Below are 20,967 nucleotides of genomic sequence, written 5' to 3'. Positions count from 1 at the left end.
CCGAGGAGGAGGAGGAAGAAGAAGAGGATCTCACGTGCTTGGAATTCGTGGGCTTGGAACTGAAGAATAAGATAAGATAAGATAATCCTTTATTGTTCACACATGGGGAAATTTCATTGTTGCAACGCAGGTAAATATAGAGGTAGATACAGAGGAAAAGAACAGATAACTTAAAGGAATTTTGAAAAACACTCTCAACAGAAGATCTCTTATAGACAAAACCTCCCATTTCCCAACAAGAGATGGAGAGGAAAAATAATAAAGATAAAATAAATAAATAAATACCATTGCATGTGATCACGACAGTAATTGCACATGAATTGCACAGTAATTGCACATGAATCACGACAGTAATTGCACATGAACATGACGGAAGAATGGAGTCTGGGATGAAGTCTAAAGAATAAAGTCTGGCGGTAATGTAACACTTGGATATGTAACACTTGGATATGTAACACTTGGATACCAGCCGCCATAAAACAACAACAACAACAACAACAACAACAACAACAACAACAACAACAACAACAACAACAACAACAACAACAACAACAACAACCATGGAAGAGGAAGACAGTCACTTTTCTTGTGAAAGTACATCGGAAGTGGTTGACGACAACTTCCGGTGCACGTTCCTGATCGCGGTTCCGAGCTCTCGAAGCTAAGTTAGCTTCAAGGATGCCATCTATTGAATACGACGAGTGAGTATTTCTCTGCCTAATTGTGTTGTTTGTCATAGACCGTCCTCCACCTTCTAATCCCACATTTCCTTCTGTCCTCAGCTCTAAGCCCAGCTGGGCGGACCAGGTCGAGGAGGAAGGCGATGAAGGTACAGTTAGCCGCTGTTAGCAGCTACGGAGGCCGGCTATCTCTCTGTTTTTCTCCACGTGTTCGTTTAATCCGCATTTTGGTTATTTATTAATATTTTCTATATTCAGTGCTACACAATTATGTAAACATTATTTTGTTGTGTAGACTAGTGTCTACGCTGGAGTGCGATAACCAGTTATAACACTTATACGCTTATGGTGAAGACAGTTAGCTACAGTGTTGTACTTGTCGCATTCATTGACGTGTGTTTGTACATATTGCAATACACGATAATAAGCGGACGCTGTAACTGCCAGTTTCTTCTAGAAGATATTCCGATAGTTGTATTTAATTTCTTGGACGTTGTCAACATTTGTTTTTAAATGTGAACTTTTTTGACAGGTACACTTCCACCTCCAAAGGAAACTATCAAAGGAAACGTCAAAACAGTGACTGAATACAAAATAGAAGATGGGAAGAAGTACAAGGTGAGATGTGAGGGCTTCGTTTCTCCGTTTGGATACCTGATGTATTTATTATTATTACCCTTATTATCTAGTCTTGCTACTCTTCTCAGTTATTAGAATTTACCTTTTTTTATATATATATTGTTTTTCTTCAATAGATTGTGCGGACTTTCAAAATTGAGACCAGAAAAGCTTCCAAAGCTGTCGCCAGGAGAAAGGTATGTGTTCAAATCTAGGTTTTTATCAAGACAAAATATATATTACACCTCCATCTTTATAGAACTGGAAGAAGTTTGGCAACTCGGAGTTTGATGCCCCAGGCCCTAATGTTGCCACCACCACAGTCAGCGATGATGTTTTTATGACTTTTGTTTCCAACAAAGAGGTAAGAAAAAACTTTTTAAGGCTTAATTCTAGAAAATGTTCTTAAGCGTTTTGTGTGTTTCAGGATCTGAATGCCCAAGACCAAGATGAAGATCCCATGAACAAACTGAAGGGACAGAAGATTGTGTCCTGTCGTATCTGTAAAGGGGACCATTGGACCACTCGGTGCCCCTATAAAGACACTTTGGGACCAATGCAGAAGGAGCTGGCCGAACAGCTCGGGCTTTCCACTGCGGACAAGGACAAACCTGCTGGCTCTGGTATGATGGTTTAGAAGAGCTTGTATTTCTTTGTTACACTTTTCTCATTTGTCAAATTAATTTGTTTTAGCTGAACCAGAGACCGCACAGCCTGCTCAAAGCAAGACTGGTAAATATGTTCCTCCAAGCCTGAGGGACGGAGGAACCAGGAGAGGGGAGTCCATGCAGCCAAACCGCAGAGGTGGGTTTAGCTTCTCTGTACGAGGACTCCTCAATTAAGTTGAATTTTCACACCATTGTAATATTTGCAACTTGCAGCTGATGATAATGCAACAATCCGTGTGACAAATTTGTCTGAGGACACTCGCGAGACAGACCTGCAGGAGCTGTTCAGACCCTTTGGCTCCATCTCCAGGATCTATCTTGCCAAGGACAAGAACACTGGGCAGTCCAAGGTCTGTCGCTCGACACCTCGCTTTGAAACTGGTCAAGTTATTTCGTCTAATTGTTTTTGATTGACTCCAACTATTGTGCCTCAGGGATTTGCCTTCATCAGTTTTCACCGCAGAGAGGATGCTGCCAGAGCTATTGCAGGAGTGTCAGGATTTGGATATGATCATCTTATTCTCAATGTTGAATGGGCCAAGTGAGTGCATCTGGTTTGATATGCTAAAGTATTCAATGGAGTCTGACACTAATTATCTTTCTTTTACAGACCTTCAAACAACTGAACAGTCATTGGATGATTCTTGGATTCATTTTATTTGGGGAAAAAGTTTACTTGGACCTGAATAAAGAAAATCAATTGTCATTTAGTTTTTACGGGTTTCAATTGTCAGTTGGTAGCTATGGCAGTAATAAGGACTTTCTGTATGGCCTTTTCTATTTCCAACATTCCTAAAACCAACCAGCATTGAACAAAGTGCAATTTTAATATTTTGTTATATTTAACATAACAGTACAATAATTAGTGGGCTCTTGATAAAATACATAAGTGAACATCTCCCAGTTTTTACAATATTGCAAAATATTTGTGAATATTAAATGGGCAACAATTAGTCAACATTCTGGCTGTTGCAATAAATCACCAACAGCTATAGAAGCATTTAAGAATTATGAATTCAACTTTGGATCAAGTAATGATTTAAACAAATCATGACATTCCTGTCAAAAAGCTATTCGAACAAAATAATACAACAAAATAATACAAAGGAAACTTGGTGTGTTAAATGATGTAATTACAGGGAAGAAAGAAAATACCTAAATTACTTCAAAAAGGCAGTTTTTTAAACAAATTTCTTTGTAAATGAATTTGACAACTATTTTACAAAAGTGGGACCTGAGCTTGCAAAAACTATAAAAGAGCCCAAGACAAAAGGAGCAGGACCACTTCTCACTGAAAGTAATATAAATTCTGTATTTATCAAACGGATCGAAGAAGAGGTGTTCAACATTTTGAAACCATTTAAAAGTTAAAAAAAAATAACTAACTATAATGATGGTACTTACATTTTGAAACAAATATTAAATCTGTGTTTAAAACCAGCAAATTTCCTAAAAGAATGAAAATTGCATTAATTTCCATTTACAAAACCGGTGATGGATACATGTTGTTCAACTCCAGACCTATTTCTCTCTCAACCCAATTCTCCAAAACTCTTAACAGATTTTCTGGAAGAACAACATTTTGATAGAAAATCAATATGGTTCCTACAAGTACCGAAATTACAATATATGAAATGACAGAAAACATAACCACAGCCTTAGAAAACAAGAACATTCCATTGGGATATTTGTTGACTTGAAAAAGGCCTTTGACACCAATGACTATTACTATTAAAAAGTTAGAACAGCAAACAACTGGATTAAAGACCATCTTCAAATACATAATCATAAATCTGAACTTCAAAAGATAGCACAGGGATCAATACTGGGACCAAAATATTTTTTTATTATATATAAATGACCAAAGCAAATACTGCTAAACTAAATTGTATTATATTTGCAGATTATGAAGGTTATTCTGTGTTCTTATTACGAAGTATTTTTTTGACATCAAATTTGTTTGTTTTTTTACATCGAATTTCATATTTTTGGACATCGTATGTTTTTTTTACATCGAATTTTTTAAAAAATTAATCGTATTGGATGAATATGAATATTAATGAATATTTTTACTAAATTCGATGTAAAAAAAAATCGTGATAAAAACACAAAATAACCTTCATACAGATACCAATATTTTTTTGTTCAGGAAATGAGCGACTAAAACTGAATTTAAGGAAGTTCAACATAAATATTAGTAAAACCAAATTCATCATATGGAGCCACTGAAAATGTGTGAGCCAGTTAAAATCAGCATAGACAATTTTCAATTGGAGCAGGTCTATGACAATGCATGTTTGATCATAAATGTGCTGCCTCACATATCAAATGTCCAACAAAAACAATTATGAGCCATTGGGAATAATGCAAAAAGTCAAATACATCTGAAGTCCCAAGTCCATGCATCTGTTATATAATTCTCTAGTGGTATGTACATACTGCACTGAGATATTTCCTTGACCGGCCAAGACCACACACTCTGAAAATAATTTACAAAGAAGTTTTGCATTTTAACAGAATGTTGGAGGGACTGGTTGGTCAGGCAATTGAGATATGGGAGAAAACACATTTTTACTCTACTAAAACGACGTCTCATAAACAGCCTAGTACCATCAACATATCCATGAGTCGTTTAATTCCAAAGTTCTAAAATCTAACCTAGTAAGTATTTAATGTACAAAGTAAAAACATGGTTCCAGACTGCTTCCAGAACTTGTTCCAATAAACTATACTCTACACAGAACAGTCAGTCCATGGGTAAAAGTGTAGAGGATTTGAAGTGTTCTTAATGATTAAAGAATGTTTAAAATGTAAGCCATCAAGCTTCCTTTCTATATTACTTGATTAATCCAAATGACACATCCTTTTACTCATTTTAATAGACCCAAGATAGAATGTTTTTTTTTTTTAATGTTTAAGACTTAAACAGCAAGTCTAATCTATTGATCGGTTATTGTCGTAGTTATTGACCCATGAGTCACTTCTGATGTCGCTGGGGCAACCGGTCAGGAGCAGTGGTCCCTGTAGTGGGGGGATGGAGGATTTTACCTATTGTGCATGTTGTGTTGCCGCAGATGCTTAATAATTTTACTTGGCTGTAAAATTGCCTCTTCAGTTTTGCATTCAGACAGGTCAATTTAGTTTCTTCCCTGAAAATCTCTTTAAAATTACCCATTTAAGCCCCAGTATGCATCTTTAGCCATAGATTAAACGCTTTAATTTCGGTTTATTGCATCACTAACCATGTCCTTTCTGAACGCAAACTTGAACCCCCACAAACTTTGCCTGGAGCCCCATTCTGCTTATTTCCTTGGAAATGTTACTTTTGCTATAAAAACTCAAGATTGGCATAAACCCTAACCCAATGAAGAATGTTCCCAAGTATTGCTTTAACTTTTTGTCATGGAGTCATGTGCTTCCTCCAGAGCGCTACATTGAAGGCCTCTCCACTTTGACCCAAGTAAATATTAGTGCATAAAGGTTTTTAAAGAGCATAGATTTTACATTCCCCTATACCTACACTAAATGAAGCGACACTTAACGAATACATTTCATAAGAGCTTTAATTGAAATATAAAAAACTACATACAATAGAATTCATTCCACATTTCGGCAAACAATTGAACATGATTAAAAGCACATTTAAAAACACTGGAATGATACAGCACAATGTGACCAACGAACACCAACTGGAATAAAACAATGGCCGCATTAAAATGAACTGATTTGGTCCTTCACATGGGACTATTCAGAAACTTCCATCTTCTCTTGTTTAATATTTTCTGTTGAGGACAAAAGTCTTTAAGAACAAGTTCAGAGTTGACGCCGACAAGACACAAAACTACACCTCACCTGATTTTGGTTCCGCCTTCATTCTGTCCAAAATGCACTTTTTGAGCTCCAAACCAATGGCTTTGCTCAGAGGAGGGGGCACTGCATTTCCAACCTGTGACAAGGGATTTAGTTCTGGTTTCCAGTAAAGATAAATTATAACGTTTATATTCTGAGCCGTTACCTGTCTGTGCTTGTCCAGGACATTTCCAAAGAAGCGATAAGTGTCGGGGAATCCTTGAGAGCGAGCACATTCCCTCACACTGACCACTCTGTGCTGCTCCGGGTGCAGCACACGGCCCTATGGAGACACACACCAGCCTTACACACGGCACATCTAGATTCAACTGCTGCATTTGTCTCGCGATCATCAAAACAGTATTTCTTGTATAATTTAAGAGCCCCAATCACCATTCTCATACATTTAAAGTCACACTGATGACCACTTGAGGCAATAAAACAGGCTTCAACGTTTTATTAAATGTTTCCGTTGACTAAAAATGAAATGAGCAACTTTGACCCAGAAAAACCCAAATTCTAGTAGTTTTATACACACACTAATAATAGATAAACAAAACATGTCACACAATTTAGTACACCAGTCTCGTTGCCCCCCACTGATAGGGGTCTGAACACGGCCCACGCACCTGCTTGCCCATAGGCTCAGGATTTGTCACAGTTGTGCTAAAGAAGCCGTCCCACTCCAGTCGGCCGTACAGTCCGGCCCAGTGGTTGTGGCGGTTTCCCGTGTGAGGCAGACACCAGGGAATCAGAGTGTTGAACTGCCGGTCTGCAGGGTCACATGGCTTGCCTGGAGAACACAGGTTTAGTACGGCTTCCATTGATGTTTCGGATTAAAATTACGATATTGTGTAGAGGGGAGACACTATCCCAGACTGAAAGAAATCACCTAGAATGTGACAATATCTAATCCAGGCAATTTTTCATATAGCCCAGTGTTTAAGTTGAATTAATGAACAGTGGCAACAGTTGAGCAACAAAAGGAACATTTGAGCCTGTACCTCCAGAGCAGGCGCAGACCCCTCTCAGGGCCCCTGTGCCGCTGCGTCCATTCTTCTTGTCAGGGTGACTGTAGCGGAGTTTCCTGGTCATGGTGCCATCCTTCAGACGCACCTCCAGGTTGGGAAGGTCCCTCCAGTCAGAGCCGGGGGCCAGGGGGATGTGCCGCATTCGCCCTTCCACCAGAGCGCTCATGTCCTGGGAAAACACGTACATTTATGTCATGGTTCAGTCGGCATTATGAGAGACCGCCCACCAACAGACCTCTGTTCACTATAATATTGAACAGTAGGTGACTGAGCAAAAGACTATAGGATATACATTGTACCAAATACATAGAAATAAAGGACGTCCAACAACCCAAATTTGTATAAATATGCAAGACTGGCAGCTGCAGGCTAAATGCTACGGTGATGCTAGCACCACCTGCTGCATTTTAACATCTCGTAACAATTTAGTTGACATTGGGTTACTTGGAAAAGTAAACAATCAGTCACATAGTCCTAATGGAGTAGTTTAAAATGCAATAAATTACGAGGGAAATCGGAGTTTCCGATTTAATCAATGAAGTTTTTCACCCACACCAGACACCCGATTATGACGCGTTTACTACAATTCTTAGTCTGCATTTTGATTCCTTTATCTTAAAACTGAATCCCGTCGCAATACTGACCTAACCTAATACTGATGTGCAATTCTGTCGTATGTGCAATTGCTGTTGGAATTCATGTGCAATTCATGTGTAATTACTGTGAAATTCATGTGCAATCTATGTGCTGTCGTGACACATATTCATGGTCAATTACTGTCGGGATCACATGCAATGGTATTTATTTGTCTATGGGAGTTTTTATTTATAGGAGATCTTCTACTGAAAGTGTTTTTCAGACTTCCTATAAGTGATCTGTTCTTCTGTATCTACCTCTATCTACCTGCGTTGCACCAATGAAATTTCCCCATGTGGGACAATAAAGGAATATCTTATCTTACTACTCACCACCTACATCTGAAATGGTGAATAGCCAAGAATTCTGTTATAAAAATAAGATTAAACAAGAGATGGGCTCAAATGCAGAGGAGTCTACCAGAGTAGGTCTACAGGCTTTCACATTCACAAACTGAGCGCTGTGTGCTCATGAGCGAGCCCGCGAGTAGACACCTTGCAGATGTGGTCTCGGAGGATGGGCTGATACTGCGTGCCTCGGATCTGCCTCTGGAACCAGGACTGGGGCTCGCCGTTGTAGGAGATCTCCAGCGAAGCCGCTCCATTTCTGATCTCTGGCAGATCTGACATGGCGTCCCTCACCGTGATGGTTCTGTAGATTCCACCATTACCCCTGGAAAAAGACAAGGCACGGTAACATTTGTGGATTTCTGCTAAAATCCAGACATTTGGATCAGTTTTTATTTTTTGAACAGTGCCTTTCACATAAAGAAAAAGTGGCTACATTATTTAAGCAAAGGCATTATTGTAGTTACTCGAATGGACAATTACAATAATGCATTCCATCTCTTTCAAACGTTGGACACTTAGTAATTGCAATAACCCTGTAAAAAATGCAAAATATAAAGATTCAATCTAGTTTTAGAATTATTCAATTTGGTGTTTTTCAACTAGTTCTGTAAACTTAAGTTATATTGTCTTCATGTTGCATCTAGCCTGTATTACCTTTTAAAAACCTCACCGTGTGACATTGCTGACATATCTCTTCTCATCCACGACCACATTGAGGGCGCATGCTCTGGGGGCGAACACGTGCAGCGGCTCGGGGTAGCGCGGAAGCTTCTCTCCAGGAGCAGCGGCCAAAATGATGGCCCTTCTACGAGTCTGGGACACGCCGTACTGACCGGCCTGAGCACCAAAGACACGCCACAAATCAGACATGGATTTAAATATTTTTGGAACATTTTGTGTAGTCCATTTGTTTTGAAGACAAACCTGGAGAACCCCAAAAGTGCACTGATATCCCATTCGCACCAGGCACCGAAGCGTCAGTTTGAGCACCATGGAGCTTTTGAAGGAGACAAAGTTTCTCACGTTCTCGAGAAGGAAAAACCTGGGTCTGTAGTAGTCGCAGTAACTGCAAAACAAGAACGTCCCTAGAGTTTGAGTCATAATGAAATTCTTACTTGAAGCATAACTGTCGGCTGCCAAAATGTTATTGCACAGTAAAATTTCAAAGTTATGATTTTAAGAAAAAGGCGACAATATTAAAATATAAAAGCAGTCCATGCACAGGACTTACAAAACGGTTGATAAATAAGGGCCGAACAAGAATTGGACCATCCATGGCTAAGTAGACTGCACTGCACCTCACCTCAGATAGGAGACGACGAGAGAGTTCTTGAATTTGGAGTAGGTGCGGGAGTTGAAGCGGTTCATGCCACTGAAGCCTTGGCACGGCGGCCCTCCACAGAGCATCTCCACGTCCCCCTTCTGCGGCAGCCTCTGGCCCAGAGAGTTGGTCTTTTCTCCCGACATGACCAGCTTCAGTAAAACGTTACAGTCCTCGGTGAAGACTGTGGTGCCCGGGTTATTGAGCCTGAAGGCCTGAGCTGCAGGCTCCCACATCTCTATGGCCCACATGGTCTCAGAGATCCCTGCGGAGAGAGGCCATCGTTTTACAGCGTTCTTTCACTGCGAGAGCTTTACTGAGAGTTTGAGACGTGATCATGAAGTGGCTCTGTTCAAGTGCATCAGTGTCAAGTCATTTTATATGCAAAATGATAGCGTTGATGGACTCTGTAGAAACCTTGTATTGGAGCAGCTGCATTACCTGCTTGATGGAAGCCCTCAGACAGGCCCCCACATCCAGAGAACACGTCCAGGGTGCGGTATTTGGCCAGCTTGATCTCCTGTGGTCCACTCTGAGACTCTTGTGTCTCTTGTGCTGCAGCCACCTTTACTTTACCTTTACCTGAAGCAGATGACAAATTACACGTGTGCACAAGGACTGAAATTCTCAAAAAAACAAACGTAACGCAACTTACCTTTTCCTTTGCCCTTCCCTTTTCCTTTGTTAACAGCAGATCGGGCATGATTAGGTGGGTCTTCATAGCTTTTAGTTTTGGCATTATAGGCCTGAAAAACACACGTCATTTAAAAACATATCCCCTTTGCTAGAGCTGGTTCTAAAATACAACATTAATTCCTCATATCGTGTTTACCTCGAGGAAGTAGAAGCGGTCGGGCCCTGCGCTGGAGAAGTCCTGCACAGACTCTGTGAGGTCCTCTCCGTACTCCACCTGACAGCGGCCGAGCACCTCCGACATGCTGACGGTCACCTCCTCGTCGCTCCAGTACAGCTGGTTTATGTCCGTGTGGTAGCTGCCCTTCACTCCTTTGTGAGTGTTCTCAGGCCTGGACAAAGACCGAGTCATTACATAAGCTGCAACTACAAAACTCTCAATTTACAATACCTTAAGAGCATTGAAGCTCTAAAACCCTCGAAATCGTATTAGTTTTATTCAAATGGCAATCAGAGTTATTTTTCTTCTTCCCATTTTACTTTTATAATATACTACTAAGTCTGATTTAATTTGTGCTACTAGTGAGAAGCTCCAGTTTTAAAGCATGTACCTGTAGAGTTTGTAAAGTCGAAGTTTGACCTCTGTACTGTCCGGTTTGCCGTTGCTGCGCCGGTGACAGAAGATCTCCTTGATGCGCCCGATGCGGAAAGGCGCAGGTGCGTCCTGGTTTGAGCCCTTGATGTAATCTGAAGACTTCCTGTAATACTCCGGGTACAGGTCCTCATCCACGTCCTCTTTCCTGTGCGAGCGCTTCACTGGACTGGCTGGTTTCACACTGCCAAATGCAAAAAAAAATGGAGGGTTTAATAGTTGGTCTCAGTGCAAGTTTCTCTTTACAGAGCAGTGTTGATTCGCTTACCTGAAGTTAAAAGCGTCTGGCGGGAGGTAAACGCCATCTCCCACTTTGAACTGCTCTCCTTTAAAGCGGGCCAGAGTGTAAAAGGCTTTCGTGTCGTCGTCCTTATCCAAAGGCTCAAATGGGCGTGGCGTCTGTTGCTCTTCCTTCTCTTTATTTCTTATGCAGCTGCTGCAGAACCTGGCCAAACATTATGCACATTCCCATTAGAGACCAAAACGTTGACAAACCAGGTACAACTTCAATATCAGTCCCTACTTGAACTTGGAGTCTTCTGAGGGAACCGCGGTGGGAGGAGTCTCAAAGCGGGCGAAGTCTGTGTCGTACCAAAACTGGTAAAAGAAACTCTTGCCGTCGTCGTCAATGACCTTGATCTCGTCATCCATCCCACCCTGAAAACGGACAAGTCACAATATACAACTTTAGTGATCTTAAGATTCTGCAATGATTTATGAGCATCAAAAGTGACGTACGACTAAGGATTTCAAATGCATTACAATTCTTCCAGCATGTGACCAGCTAAATGGAATCAAGATATCAGCTTTACATATAGAGTGTATCGGTAGAAAATAATGGCGCATCAATAGTAATTTCAATCCAATCTAGAGGTTTGTTATGGAATTAAAAAAAAAAGAAATTCAAAATGAACCAGATTTAAAAGTCTAGACAAAACAAATTTATATAAAAGTTTTTGGCCTAAAATGTGACTATATGCATTATCTGGGCTCATTGAAGCATTAAAACAATATATAAATGACACTTAACTGCTTTTGTGATTGGACAGTATAAAATAACGTGACTGCAAACTCTATACTTTATACCACGGGCTGCGTGTTTTCAGTCAATGTGGTGGTGAAACTATTGGGGGATTTCTTTGGCAGCACAGGCTTCTCACGTTACAGTCGTGGGGCTGGTTCAAAGCGGTTTCGCGGAGCTTTCCCCAAAGCGTAAAAGTCTGCAGAGGGACTAACTATGTTTGTCCAGATGATTAGATCTGAACAAAAACTCAAAATACAGCAATTCCCTCAGTTTCCACATTATCTGTGACGGATACTGTTCATCCCAAGAAATCACTGGTTAGGTTTCTGTAATTCTATAAATCATGATTAAGCGCATGATCCTGACATCCCAAACCTGGAATACATCACAAAAACTGAACACTGATCAGGAGAGAAAGCGCAGTGATGAGCTTGTTCAAACATTTCCCACCTCAAGTTTGAAGAAAAGCCCAAATTATAATCTTACAAAAGTTTATAGTATCTGACCAGGAATAATTAAATGATCTGGCAAACACTGCAACATTCCAGTTCTACAGCCTCCACTGCCGAGCCCTTGAGAAGTTTACCTCCATGAACCAGTTCTCAGACGGCGCCTTGTACATGACGTCGACTTTGCCCTGGATGTAACTGAGCTGCATGTCTTCACACTCGTCCACGATGACCAGCTCCAGAGGGTCCGAGGATTCTCCCAGCACAGTGTTGGTGCCGCGATAAAACCAGTGAGCATGGAACATCTTCTCCCCGTTCGCCTCCCACAGCGACGTAATCCTGGAAATACAGTGTCCGATGCTTTCATTATGAGCAACTACAAGGGAAGTCTCATTTTTTAAGGTTAAGATTTGTGAGAATAAACACAATTATTAAAACGGTCTTTAAATAAATGGCTAAATGACCGGACAACTTTACATTTAGGGGCACTTCTTTGGAGCAGGTTTTGTTGCCAGGTAAGTGATTTTATTAGCCTTTTCAGTTTAATTATATTGCGACAAACAGTTGAATACTCTTGCGATTCCTATGATGAACCAAACAGTAACATCTTTCACAGATACACATCTTTGTCTGCCGCTTTACTCGCACTTACCTGGCCAGAAACTGAGGAGTGGACGAGTCTTCTGACAGAACTGAAACGCAGTCTCCGACCTCGAGCTCCTCCTCGTTCACACAGACCTTCCTGTAGTACTGCTTTTTCCCTTCCGTCTGAACGCCAAAAAGAAATGCACAGGTTTATGGGACTTCAGAGGCAAAAATTACTTACACAATCCTCATTGACAATCATCGATTCACGGATAAACTACTCGTTACATTATGCATTAGGTGTGTTCACCGAAGCAATCTGGTCATTTAAATGCAAACCTTGATGGGCTCGCCAATCCACGAAAGCTTCGACTGGCTTTGCTTCTTCCTCTTTGACGTAGAGGGCTTTTTGGCCTTCTCCACAGGAACATCCTCCTCCTCGATGGTTTCATCATCCTCAGCTTCTTTAACAGCCAGATTAGGGCACCTGCATCACAGAGATTCGAGGCAGAGTCAATATTTGGCCTACCGGCGCAGAATGTTTTAAAAAGCCTGCAAACGCACCGTCTTTGCTTGCACGCTTGCTTGCTCTTGCCACTTCCTCCGAACTTGATCATGTCTTTGCAGGCGAGACACTTTCCACAATCGGCCGACTGGCAAACCTGAAAACGCACGAACCATCCAGTGTTTTAAGCGCCGTTAATGTACGATAACAGCATTATTCGTTACATTACGTCAAGAGTTACAAACCTCGCAGACGCCGCAGCGCTGACGTTTAGCAGTGCCGTTCTCCTTTTCATTCTGGTCGATCTGGTCGGAGAAGAACGTGTCGAAGATCTGGTACACGAGCTTAGTGGTCGTGGCTCTAGTCGGGCCTTTGTCCTTCTCGATCTTTGTGGGGTGTCGGATGGCTTGTCTTCTCGCGGCTCTCCTGTGTTTAAAAAACAGCACAAACATTTCAGTTGCTTTCGGGTGCATTTCGATGAAGCGAGTCAACACACGGGGACATGCAAAAAAGAAACAAGCGACTCAACACAGTGAAGCAGTACATGTGCAAATGATCAGGTTAAGTCATTGTGCACAGCTGACAAAGGGCTGGGCACCATCTGAAAAGGCACCAGCATCGTTTGGCACCGCATTTGGCAGCGTTGCAATTTAGGCACAAGTTTGTAAATGAATTAAAATCTGCTGCTGGCTAAAGTGAGAGTTTCAAACAAGAGCAGACGTGTCGTCAACAAGTAGTATTAGATGATTGTCCAAATAACAATGCTCTGTGTGATAAAAGCACAGGCGTCTTTGTGGTTCCAAATTTGTTTTGTGATTTTAAACATGCAGACAAGTTATTTAAACCAGATCCAAGACTTTAAATTATGCACAATTGCAAACTCTAAATTAACACTAGTGAGTGAATGTGAAAGTCACTGGGACAGGTGCTTGTCACCCACGACCCTAAATGAGAACAAGCTGTAGAAAAGGAGTCCTTATTCAGTGCAACAGTCAAGTAGTTCAGTTCTTACCAGGCAAAATAAAATCAAGCTTCTTCACATGCTTTTTTGCTTCATGTTTAGAAAATCCATGATTAAAAAACACAAATCCAGCGACTGCAAGTGCAGGATCAAAGCTTTTAGAGGTGGTTATAGTAAACACTTGCCAATTCTAAATGTGGTACAAATCTATAAAATGTCTTGTTTGACTGCACTCTGCACAAAGACAAGTTTAAACATGCGTCTTACCGGTGAACAGAAGAGCTGAGTGAACATGCCCCGGGCCGAGTCTGTCCCAAACAGCACAGAGTGGGCAGCGCGCGGGTGCCGTGGTTAATAAAGGAGTATTTTCTCACAAAGATGCAGCCAATCGGACGCGAGCCAAACTTTGCTATAATCATCTCTGTCCAGATTAAAGCATAATTCCCAAACATGTGCCGCGCAGTCTTTGTTGAACTGCACCCTTTAAAATGAAAGTGAAACTTAAGTCACGTGCTCTGACACGTGACTAGGAATCTGCAGCTGCACAACTACCAAATAAAAACAAAAGTCTGCAATCATTTAGACAAAAGAATAAAAGAATACTTCTAACGTTTGAGACGCTACTGGTCCAACTACAGGGTTTGTGTTTAATTTAATTCAATCATCTGTACCTAGACTGTTAAACGATAAACTGCAATCTTGCAAAAAAATAGCCTATAATGTAAAAGTTTAAATTTAAATATGGAGGACCTGCGCGCCAAGCTAAGTTCAAATTATTACGAGATTTAATAAAGACAATTTATTACATTTGCAAACGTTTTAATTAAAAACAGATTTAATAAACACTAGTCTTTTTTAAACTGAAGGTTATATTAAAACAAGTTTACTCATCTATTTAAATTTTAAAAACTAATTTCCAAATTCTTGCAGTTTGTATGACTGTAATTAGCGTCACTGAGGTCCTCTGGCTAAACTAACATTACAAAAAGAGAACCATTAACACTCAGATGTTGCTTTAACAAATCAGGTCTTTACTAGTTCACATTCATCAGTCACTTTAGCAGGAGAGCCACAGGAAAGCTAATATGAAGCAAATGGGTTTCCTAAAAGCATTTGTAAATTCAGAAAGAAATTTTACTAAAATCTACTTTTCATAACTCAAATATTTTTTTTTAAATGTTGGTTTAAAAACCTTTTGTCAAAAGATTTACCAAATCATGTTTTAAAAGTTGCTTTAATTAAAGGATTTACCGTGTCATGTAACCAGTCATTTAAAAACACTAATAATAATTTAGTTATGCATTAAATAGTTTTAAGAATCAGTGAAAGCTCTATTTCATACTCAAGTGAAATATATCAGAAGGCTGAATGCACATATTTTGGGCCAAATCCCACAACTCAAACCAAAATCTCTGCACTTTCAGCCAATCATTAATCAGCGCCTTCAGTATGTAATCCTTTATTTAACGAGGAAAGTACTACCAAGATTCAGAATAGGGCTCAGCTGGTATAAAGCAGGGCTTTGTGGATTGAGAAAGTTCAGTTATTTCAGAATAATGTATACAGAGGATACATAATGGAAGTGATCTTGTAGAAATCTGGTCATTAAATTAAACTTAGTCTTATTAAAATTCCTTAACATTACTTATTCAATAACCAGGCATTAGAATATGCACCCGGTAAAGGGAGTGGAGAGTTGAGTCTTAAACATTTGATTCCAAATTTTCCAAAAATCAATTTTTAATGAAGTCAGAGTTTCTGCTGCATATACCATCAGCCACAGTAAAATGCCTTTTAAACACGCGTTTCACATAAATAGGATTTTACTAACAGTTTTACCTTCACCTCGTAGTGATGAACCAAAGAGTCAAGGTGCCGACACACGGGTTGAGCTTTGTCACTAAGATAAGAACTTCATTCTTTTAAGTCAAGTGACCAACACATCTGTCACATAAACTTTTTTCATTAGGAACTCAGTGTTGTCTCAACTCGTCGGCACATGCAGGCCTACCATTTTAGACCACCAGATGGCACAATAGAGCAATAGTGTGTAACACATTCATACGAGTCATCGACCATCAGTAACACTTCATCAAAACGCTTTGTGCCGCTGGATTCTCTCTCCACACACAGGCGGAGGAATGGCAGCAATGACAGTGCTACGTTTAATCACTTTACTCCATGGTTTGTACCATTGTGTCGTCAGCAGTGGAGGAAAGCTGATGAGCCAAATACAGCCACAACATGGTCAGTGTTAAGGGCCATTCGTCAATAAGCAGATTATAGTTTACTTTGCCAAATAGGCCTACATACTTTTAATTACAGTAAGACAGTAATGGCCTTAAAGATTTCTTAATCTCAGCCAAAGAAATCACATACTAATTTAACGGAATCCAATTGTCAGTAACTGAAAGATTCACACCTCTTGTACCCAGCCCCTACTTACATCAACTGTCAAGTTTAAGAGCAACATGCACTATGAATGTGACCATTCATGTTTATCTGATGTGAAGACAAACATGGGACCGGGATTACAAATGATAACGTACATCAGAAAACATGTTGCATGAAGAGTAACGTGCTTCACACAAACAGCAATTGTAGCAAGACAAACCTACCAGTACAGCAGCATGCTGCATAGGAAATGTTAGAGAAGCAGAGTAAAGCAAGAGACAACTTTACTCAAGAGAAACTTCAGTTCAAATCAGATTTAAAATGTGCGAAAAGACCCACCTTTTCCCCAGAGTGACTCCAGCGAGCTTGATGAGGTCCCTCATGCACGGAGTGACGATGATGGGCTGTTCATCAGAGTCTCCAGCCTCATCGTAACTTTCCACCTGCTCCACCACAAACTGTGCATGACGGAGCAGCGTGTCCTCTGTGAAGCAGTTAAAGTTCAGCCCTGCAGGTGGCACAGTGGTCTGAGGACAAATGGAACGTTAAATCAGGATCAACTGATGATTCAAACCACATGCTGCATGATACAGGACAAATCTTACTTCAATCTTGTTGAGAAGGTCCTCATAAGAGACATCAGGGTTTTTCTGAAGGAATTCCACAACTATCTTGCTCATGTAGATCTTCTCCTGCATCACGGCAAAGATGGGGCCATACTCTTCACTGGGATGCATGAGGATGTAATCAGCAAAAGCTGGATTTAAAAAGATAGTGTGTCATTATAAGTTACAGAATACCTTAATAAATATAGCCCATTTATAAAATACCTGTGGTAAAACCAATAAGAGCCTTCTCTCCCCCATCAAAGCCTGTGATCCACCAGGAATTGATGGGTCCAAGTTTTTTAGCTGGAACACCACCTGAAGGTGCAATCAAATTCAGTACACTGAAATACTAAACACTTAGGATCATCTCAAAATGGGTTGAAGCTGAAAAGACTTAATTTCTCGTCTCTCTGGACCCCCTCCCAAAAGACCTTGTCTGGCTTCACATACTATTTTATGCGTTGATAAAACGATAGTAGCTTGATAGACCCTGCTCACCTCTAGTGAACATCCTTTGGTAAGTTTCAACCGAAACTGAGATGACCACATTGAGATAGTCTCAAGAGGATGAGAGAGTGAGAAACTAGTGTTTCTTGTCAAAACCTGTAATTGCCAATTGCCCGAGTTTAGACCTTAGACATGTCAGAATGACAGAAGCAGTACACGCGCCTTCGTCTGAAAGACTCACGTCTTCTGTGATTGGCCGAAATCTCATGCGGGTTAATTTTGTTTCCTTCTTCCGGTCAGTGCGTAGCACGTTACTAGAGCCAAATCTCTTGATCATTTTCTGCACTGCGTCTTGGTGCAAAAAAGCTTTTCCAACTTTTCTGCACCAGCTGTGTTGACGGCAACGCCCTCTCCCCGCGCTCCCCGTACGCGCTCGCCGCCTAATGTTGGCCTAGTGCTCGTGGCTGTGAGAGTTTAGCATTTCAAAACAATTGCCACGATGTATTGAAGCAACAAAAAGACGAAATGTAGATGAATATTAAGTCTTTTCAGCTTCAACCCATTGAGATCCCTTTGTGTGGCGTCTCACCGTCCATGCATGGATTGTCATCATAGATGGGTTTGACCACACAGCTGAAGTAGAGCTCCACATTCTTCTCGATTAATCCAGAGTCAAATGGGCAAAGGTGGCCTCGCTTGTCATACACACTAAAAGGGAAACAGTTTATAGATCAAATGTTAACATTCCTTATCACCAAAAGAACATATGTGGCCACACACCTGAAATTGGTGATTTTGTGCTGTGGCAGATCCTCGTAGCTTTCAAATCCATCCTCATTTGAGTCAAAGAGAGAAAGTCTTTCATCAGTCAACATTTCTGGTTCATCCAGCTAAAAATACAGAGTTTTAATTCACTAAACACCCATTTATATATATATAAAAAAAAAAAAATTTCAATTTAAACACTTACCGCAGTGTCTGGATCCCCTTGGAAGAATTTCAGATCAGGGTCATCCAGGTATTGCCGACAGTCTGTGCACTTTGGTGGCGGAGTCTGAAAATTGAAGAAAAAAACAAAACAAAACTCAATGGAAATAAAGTCTCATCTACTTTTCGTAACGCACCAATTTACTTTGTTACCTTTGCAGTAGCAACAGATTTTGTAACATCAGGCTTTGATTCTTCTTGGATTGCTCTGCATTTGCAAGTGTTATTTATACAACGGAACAATGTTTTGATTTAGTCAAATTTAACTTAAAAAAAATAAAAAAATAAAAATAAAAAAAACTTACTTTGGATCAATGTCCACTTTGAGCCGCTTTTCCTCACGAACCTAAAACCAAAAAGGATCAAAGTTAATCCCAAACATTAACTTTCGTCACAATAGTCCCATGTACTTCACCTCTTCAACATCATCATCCTTCTTTTCTTCTTCATGACCATTGACAGCTCCGTCATTCAAGTCTTCAGACTTGCGTTTTTGACTAAAGATCACATTTTAGAATTCAAGGACAGAGCAGGTGTTTTTATAATGACAGATACTTACACTTTAGAAAACATAGACATAATTGTCGGTTGTTTGCCGCCATTTCTTGTAACTCTGGAACTTGCTGGAGACTCTACAAATATAAACCACTTTGAGACCAATTGGCTTCGACTTGATTGTAAAATACTTTTAACTGAAAATACAAACTTTTAGAGTCAGAGTTTGCCTTGCTCTTGCGGCCACCCTTTCCTTTGGGAGCTCCGGGAGATTTGAGCGACTCAGAGTCATCTTCCTCCATAGCTGCATCACTGTTTTCATTTTTATGAGAACCATTTGTGAGGCCATTGGATTTTCCATTTTGCTCCAGACAATCAGTTCGAGAGCCATTTTCAGGAGAAAGCTCCTTTCCCAACACAGCTTTCACTTTAGAGAGATACACCTCCTAAAGACCCAGGAAAGAGAAGGTTAGATCTAAATCCTCAAGGCGAGACATTGCAGGTGAAAGGGAGAAAATCTCAATTTAAATAAATATGAAACTTGCCCTGTAGTTTATTCACATAAGGGAAAAAAATGTACTACATGTGCGTAACGTCTTGTATATAAATAAAGCATCTGAGGTCAGGTTTACGTTGACATAAGTTATGCCTTTAGTGTTTCTTATTGACACTCACCTTTGTGATCTCTGAACTAGTCATTCTCTCCTTCAGGTTCTCGAGCTTATCCAAAACACTGGCATTCAGAAAGTCCTGCAACAAGCTCAACTTCTCCTTCACTTGATCCTACAAATTAAAATACATTTAAAAAGTCTTTAAAAATGCATAGTTTATCATTAATGGAGACTACGGTTGTCCCCGATGGTCTAACTTTTGCCCTAGTGGTCTACAACAGTGGTTCCCAAAATGGGGGTCGGGACCATTGAGTATTTAATCCCCATTTTAATTGAAAACTAGTTTAAATTCAAGTTTTACTGACACTGAGTCAAGCAACAATAAACCAGTAAAATACATTTAAGCCCACTTTTGGTTGGTTTAGTTATTTAGGGGGTCCCAGACTGAAAAGTTAAATCCGAAAATGTATTTTTTTTAAAAAATGAATGTCACTTCAATTGCGGGAAACACTGCAATGAACAGACAACAAAAAAGGTGAAACTTAAATGTGCTTGGAATGATCAGAAATACAACAGGTTGCAGTCCAGTGATTCATGTTACACCACTTTACTGAGTAAAGACGTGCACAAAACACACCTCATCTGAAACTCCATCCTCATCCAGCACCTGTAGCCTGCGGACAAAGAAACCAATTAATTAGTGTGATAGAATGAAAGCAGACACCGTGTATTAGCCATTTTAAGAACTGAAACGGATTGTCGCTCCTGCCCATTGACAACAAAACAGTTCAACTTGAGTGGCGCCAAATCCACCACGCCGTTTTCTCCTTTGACAGGCTACATGCTAACAGTTATGAAGGCTAACTGCATGGAACGGGCTAAAGCTAGCGGGACATGGCAAACAGAGGCAAATGTACTGATAAACATAAATCATTAGACGGCTTTAAAACTTCAGCAAATATGTGCTCGTGACGACGGGAATCATAGAAAGCTTTATTTACGTCCTCAAAATGAGCGTTACCTTTTCCTGACATCCTCTGGCAGTGACAAGGAAGTGCTGGCTGGCATTGTACACAATTGCACAGAGACAAACTGCTAAGACGGTATAAAAGGGGTAAAAACAAAGTTAAAACCACAGGCGGAGTCTCAGATCGTGCAGCGAGCCTGAATGAGTCCTGACGTCTGGTACAATGGATGCTAAAAGCGCTCTGGCGCGGGCCGTCTTTTCCCGGGTGTTGTGGACCGAACCATTTTAGGGGGAGACCATTTCACATTGAACTATTAAAACATACTTTAATCAAGTTGTTCAACTCTAACCGCTACACATTTCACAATGCTACCTAATTAGAATGCCTCATGTATTAATGAAACGTTATATGTAATACATTTTTAATAAAATGGTCCAAATCTAAAGGTACTTCCCCGTATGTTGCCGCTGATGTTCAAAGCGGAAGTAGTTAATT

The 20,967-nt window shown here is 40.4% G+C and overlaps 2 protein-coding genes across 3 annotated transcripts; one reads left to right on the top strand and one right to left on the bottom strand.

The window, feature by feature from the left end:
- Positions 1–577: 577 nt before the first annotated feature.
- eif3g (eukaryotic translation initiation factor 3, subunit G) lies at positions 578–2,672 on the top strand. The gene is made up of 10 exons (XM_072443076.1): positions 578–701; positions 783–829; positions 1,213–1,298; positions 1,436–1,495; positions 1,558–1,662; positions 1,726–1,921; positions 1,992–2,102; positions 2,180–2,316; positions 2,401–2,507; positions 2,577–2,672. The coding sequence occupies exons 1-10, from the start codon at positions 679–681 to the stop codon at positions 2,590–2,592; spliced, it is 888 nt and encodes a 295-aa protein (XP_072299177.1). The 5' UTR covers positions 578–678; the 3' UTR covers positions 2,593–2,672.
- A 2,843-nt stretch (positions 2,673–5,515) lies between these two features.
- On the bottom strand, positions 5,516–20,733 carry dnmt1 (DNA (cytosine-5-)-methyltransferase 1). 2 transcript variants are annotated; one of them, XM_072443116.1, is made up of 35 exons: positions 20,526–20,733; positions 20,142–20,178; positions 19,569–19,676; positions 19,105–19,339; positions 18,958–19,030; positions 18,814–18,895; positions 18,704–18,744; positions 18,552–18,606; positions 18,382–18,465; positions 18,192–18,301; positions 18,001–18,119; positions 17,187–17,279; positions 16,962–17,113; positions 16,696–16,883; positions 16,581–16,595; positions 13,247–13,427; positions 13,061–13,158; positions 12,836–12,983; positions 12,564–12,679; positions 12,049–12,250; positions 10,962–11,095; positions 10,707–10,883; positions 10,398–10,622; positions 9,986–10,178; positions 9,809–9,899; positions 9,595–9,735; positions 9,136–9,418; positions 8,757–8,898; positions 8,503–8,669; positions 7,977–8,154; positions 6,820–7,015; positions 6,445–6,608; positions 5,982–6,098; positions 5,819–5,912; positions 5,516–5,748 (listed from the first exon to the last, which is right to left on the bottom strand). In XM_072443116.1, exons 1-35 carry the CDS (start codon positions 20,570–20,572, stop codon positions 5,711–5,713), a joined length of 4,524 nt encoding a protein of 1,507 aa, XP_072299217.1. In that variant the 5' UTR covers positions 20,573–20,733; the 3' UTR covers positions 5,516–5,710. The 2 variants fall into 2 exon arrangements, with proteins under 2 accessions (XP_072299217.1, XP_072299218.1); XM_072443117.1 differs by lacking the exon at positions 16,581–16,595.
- Between the last annotated feature and the right edge of the window lie 234 nt (positions 20,734–20,967).

Source organism: Eucyclogobius newberryi, unplaced genomic scaffold, assembly GCF_026437365.1.
Source record: "Eucyclogobius newberryi isolate DKJ021-1_F unplaced genomic scaffold, fEucNew1.0.hap1 SCAF_13, whole genome shotgun sequence".
Taxonomy (NCBI): Eukaryota; Metazoa; Chordata; class Actinopteri; order Gobiiformes; family Gobiidae; genus Eucyclogobius; species Eucyclogobius newberryi.
Note: the sequence above shows the minus strand (reverse complement) of the source record. Positions and strands in the feature narration are given on the sequence as shown.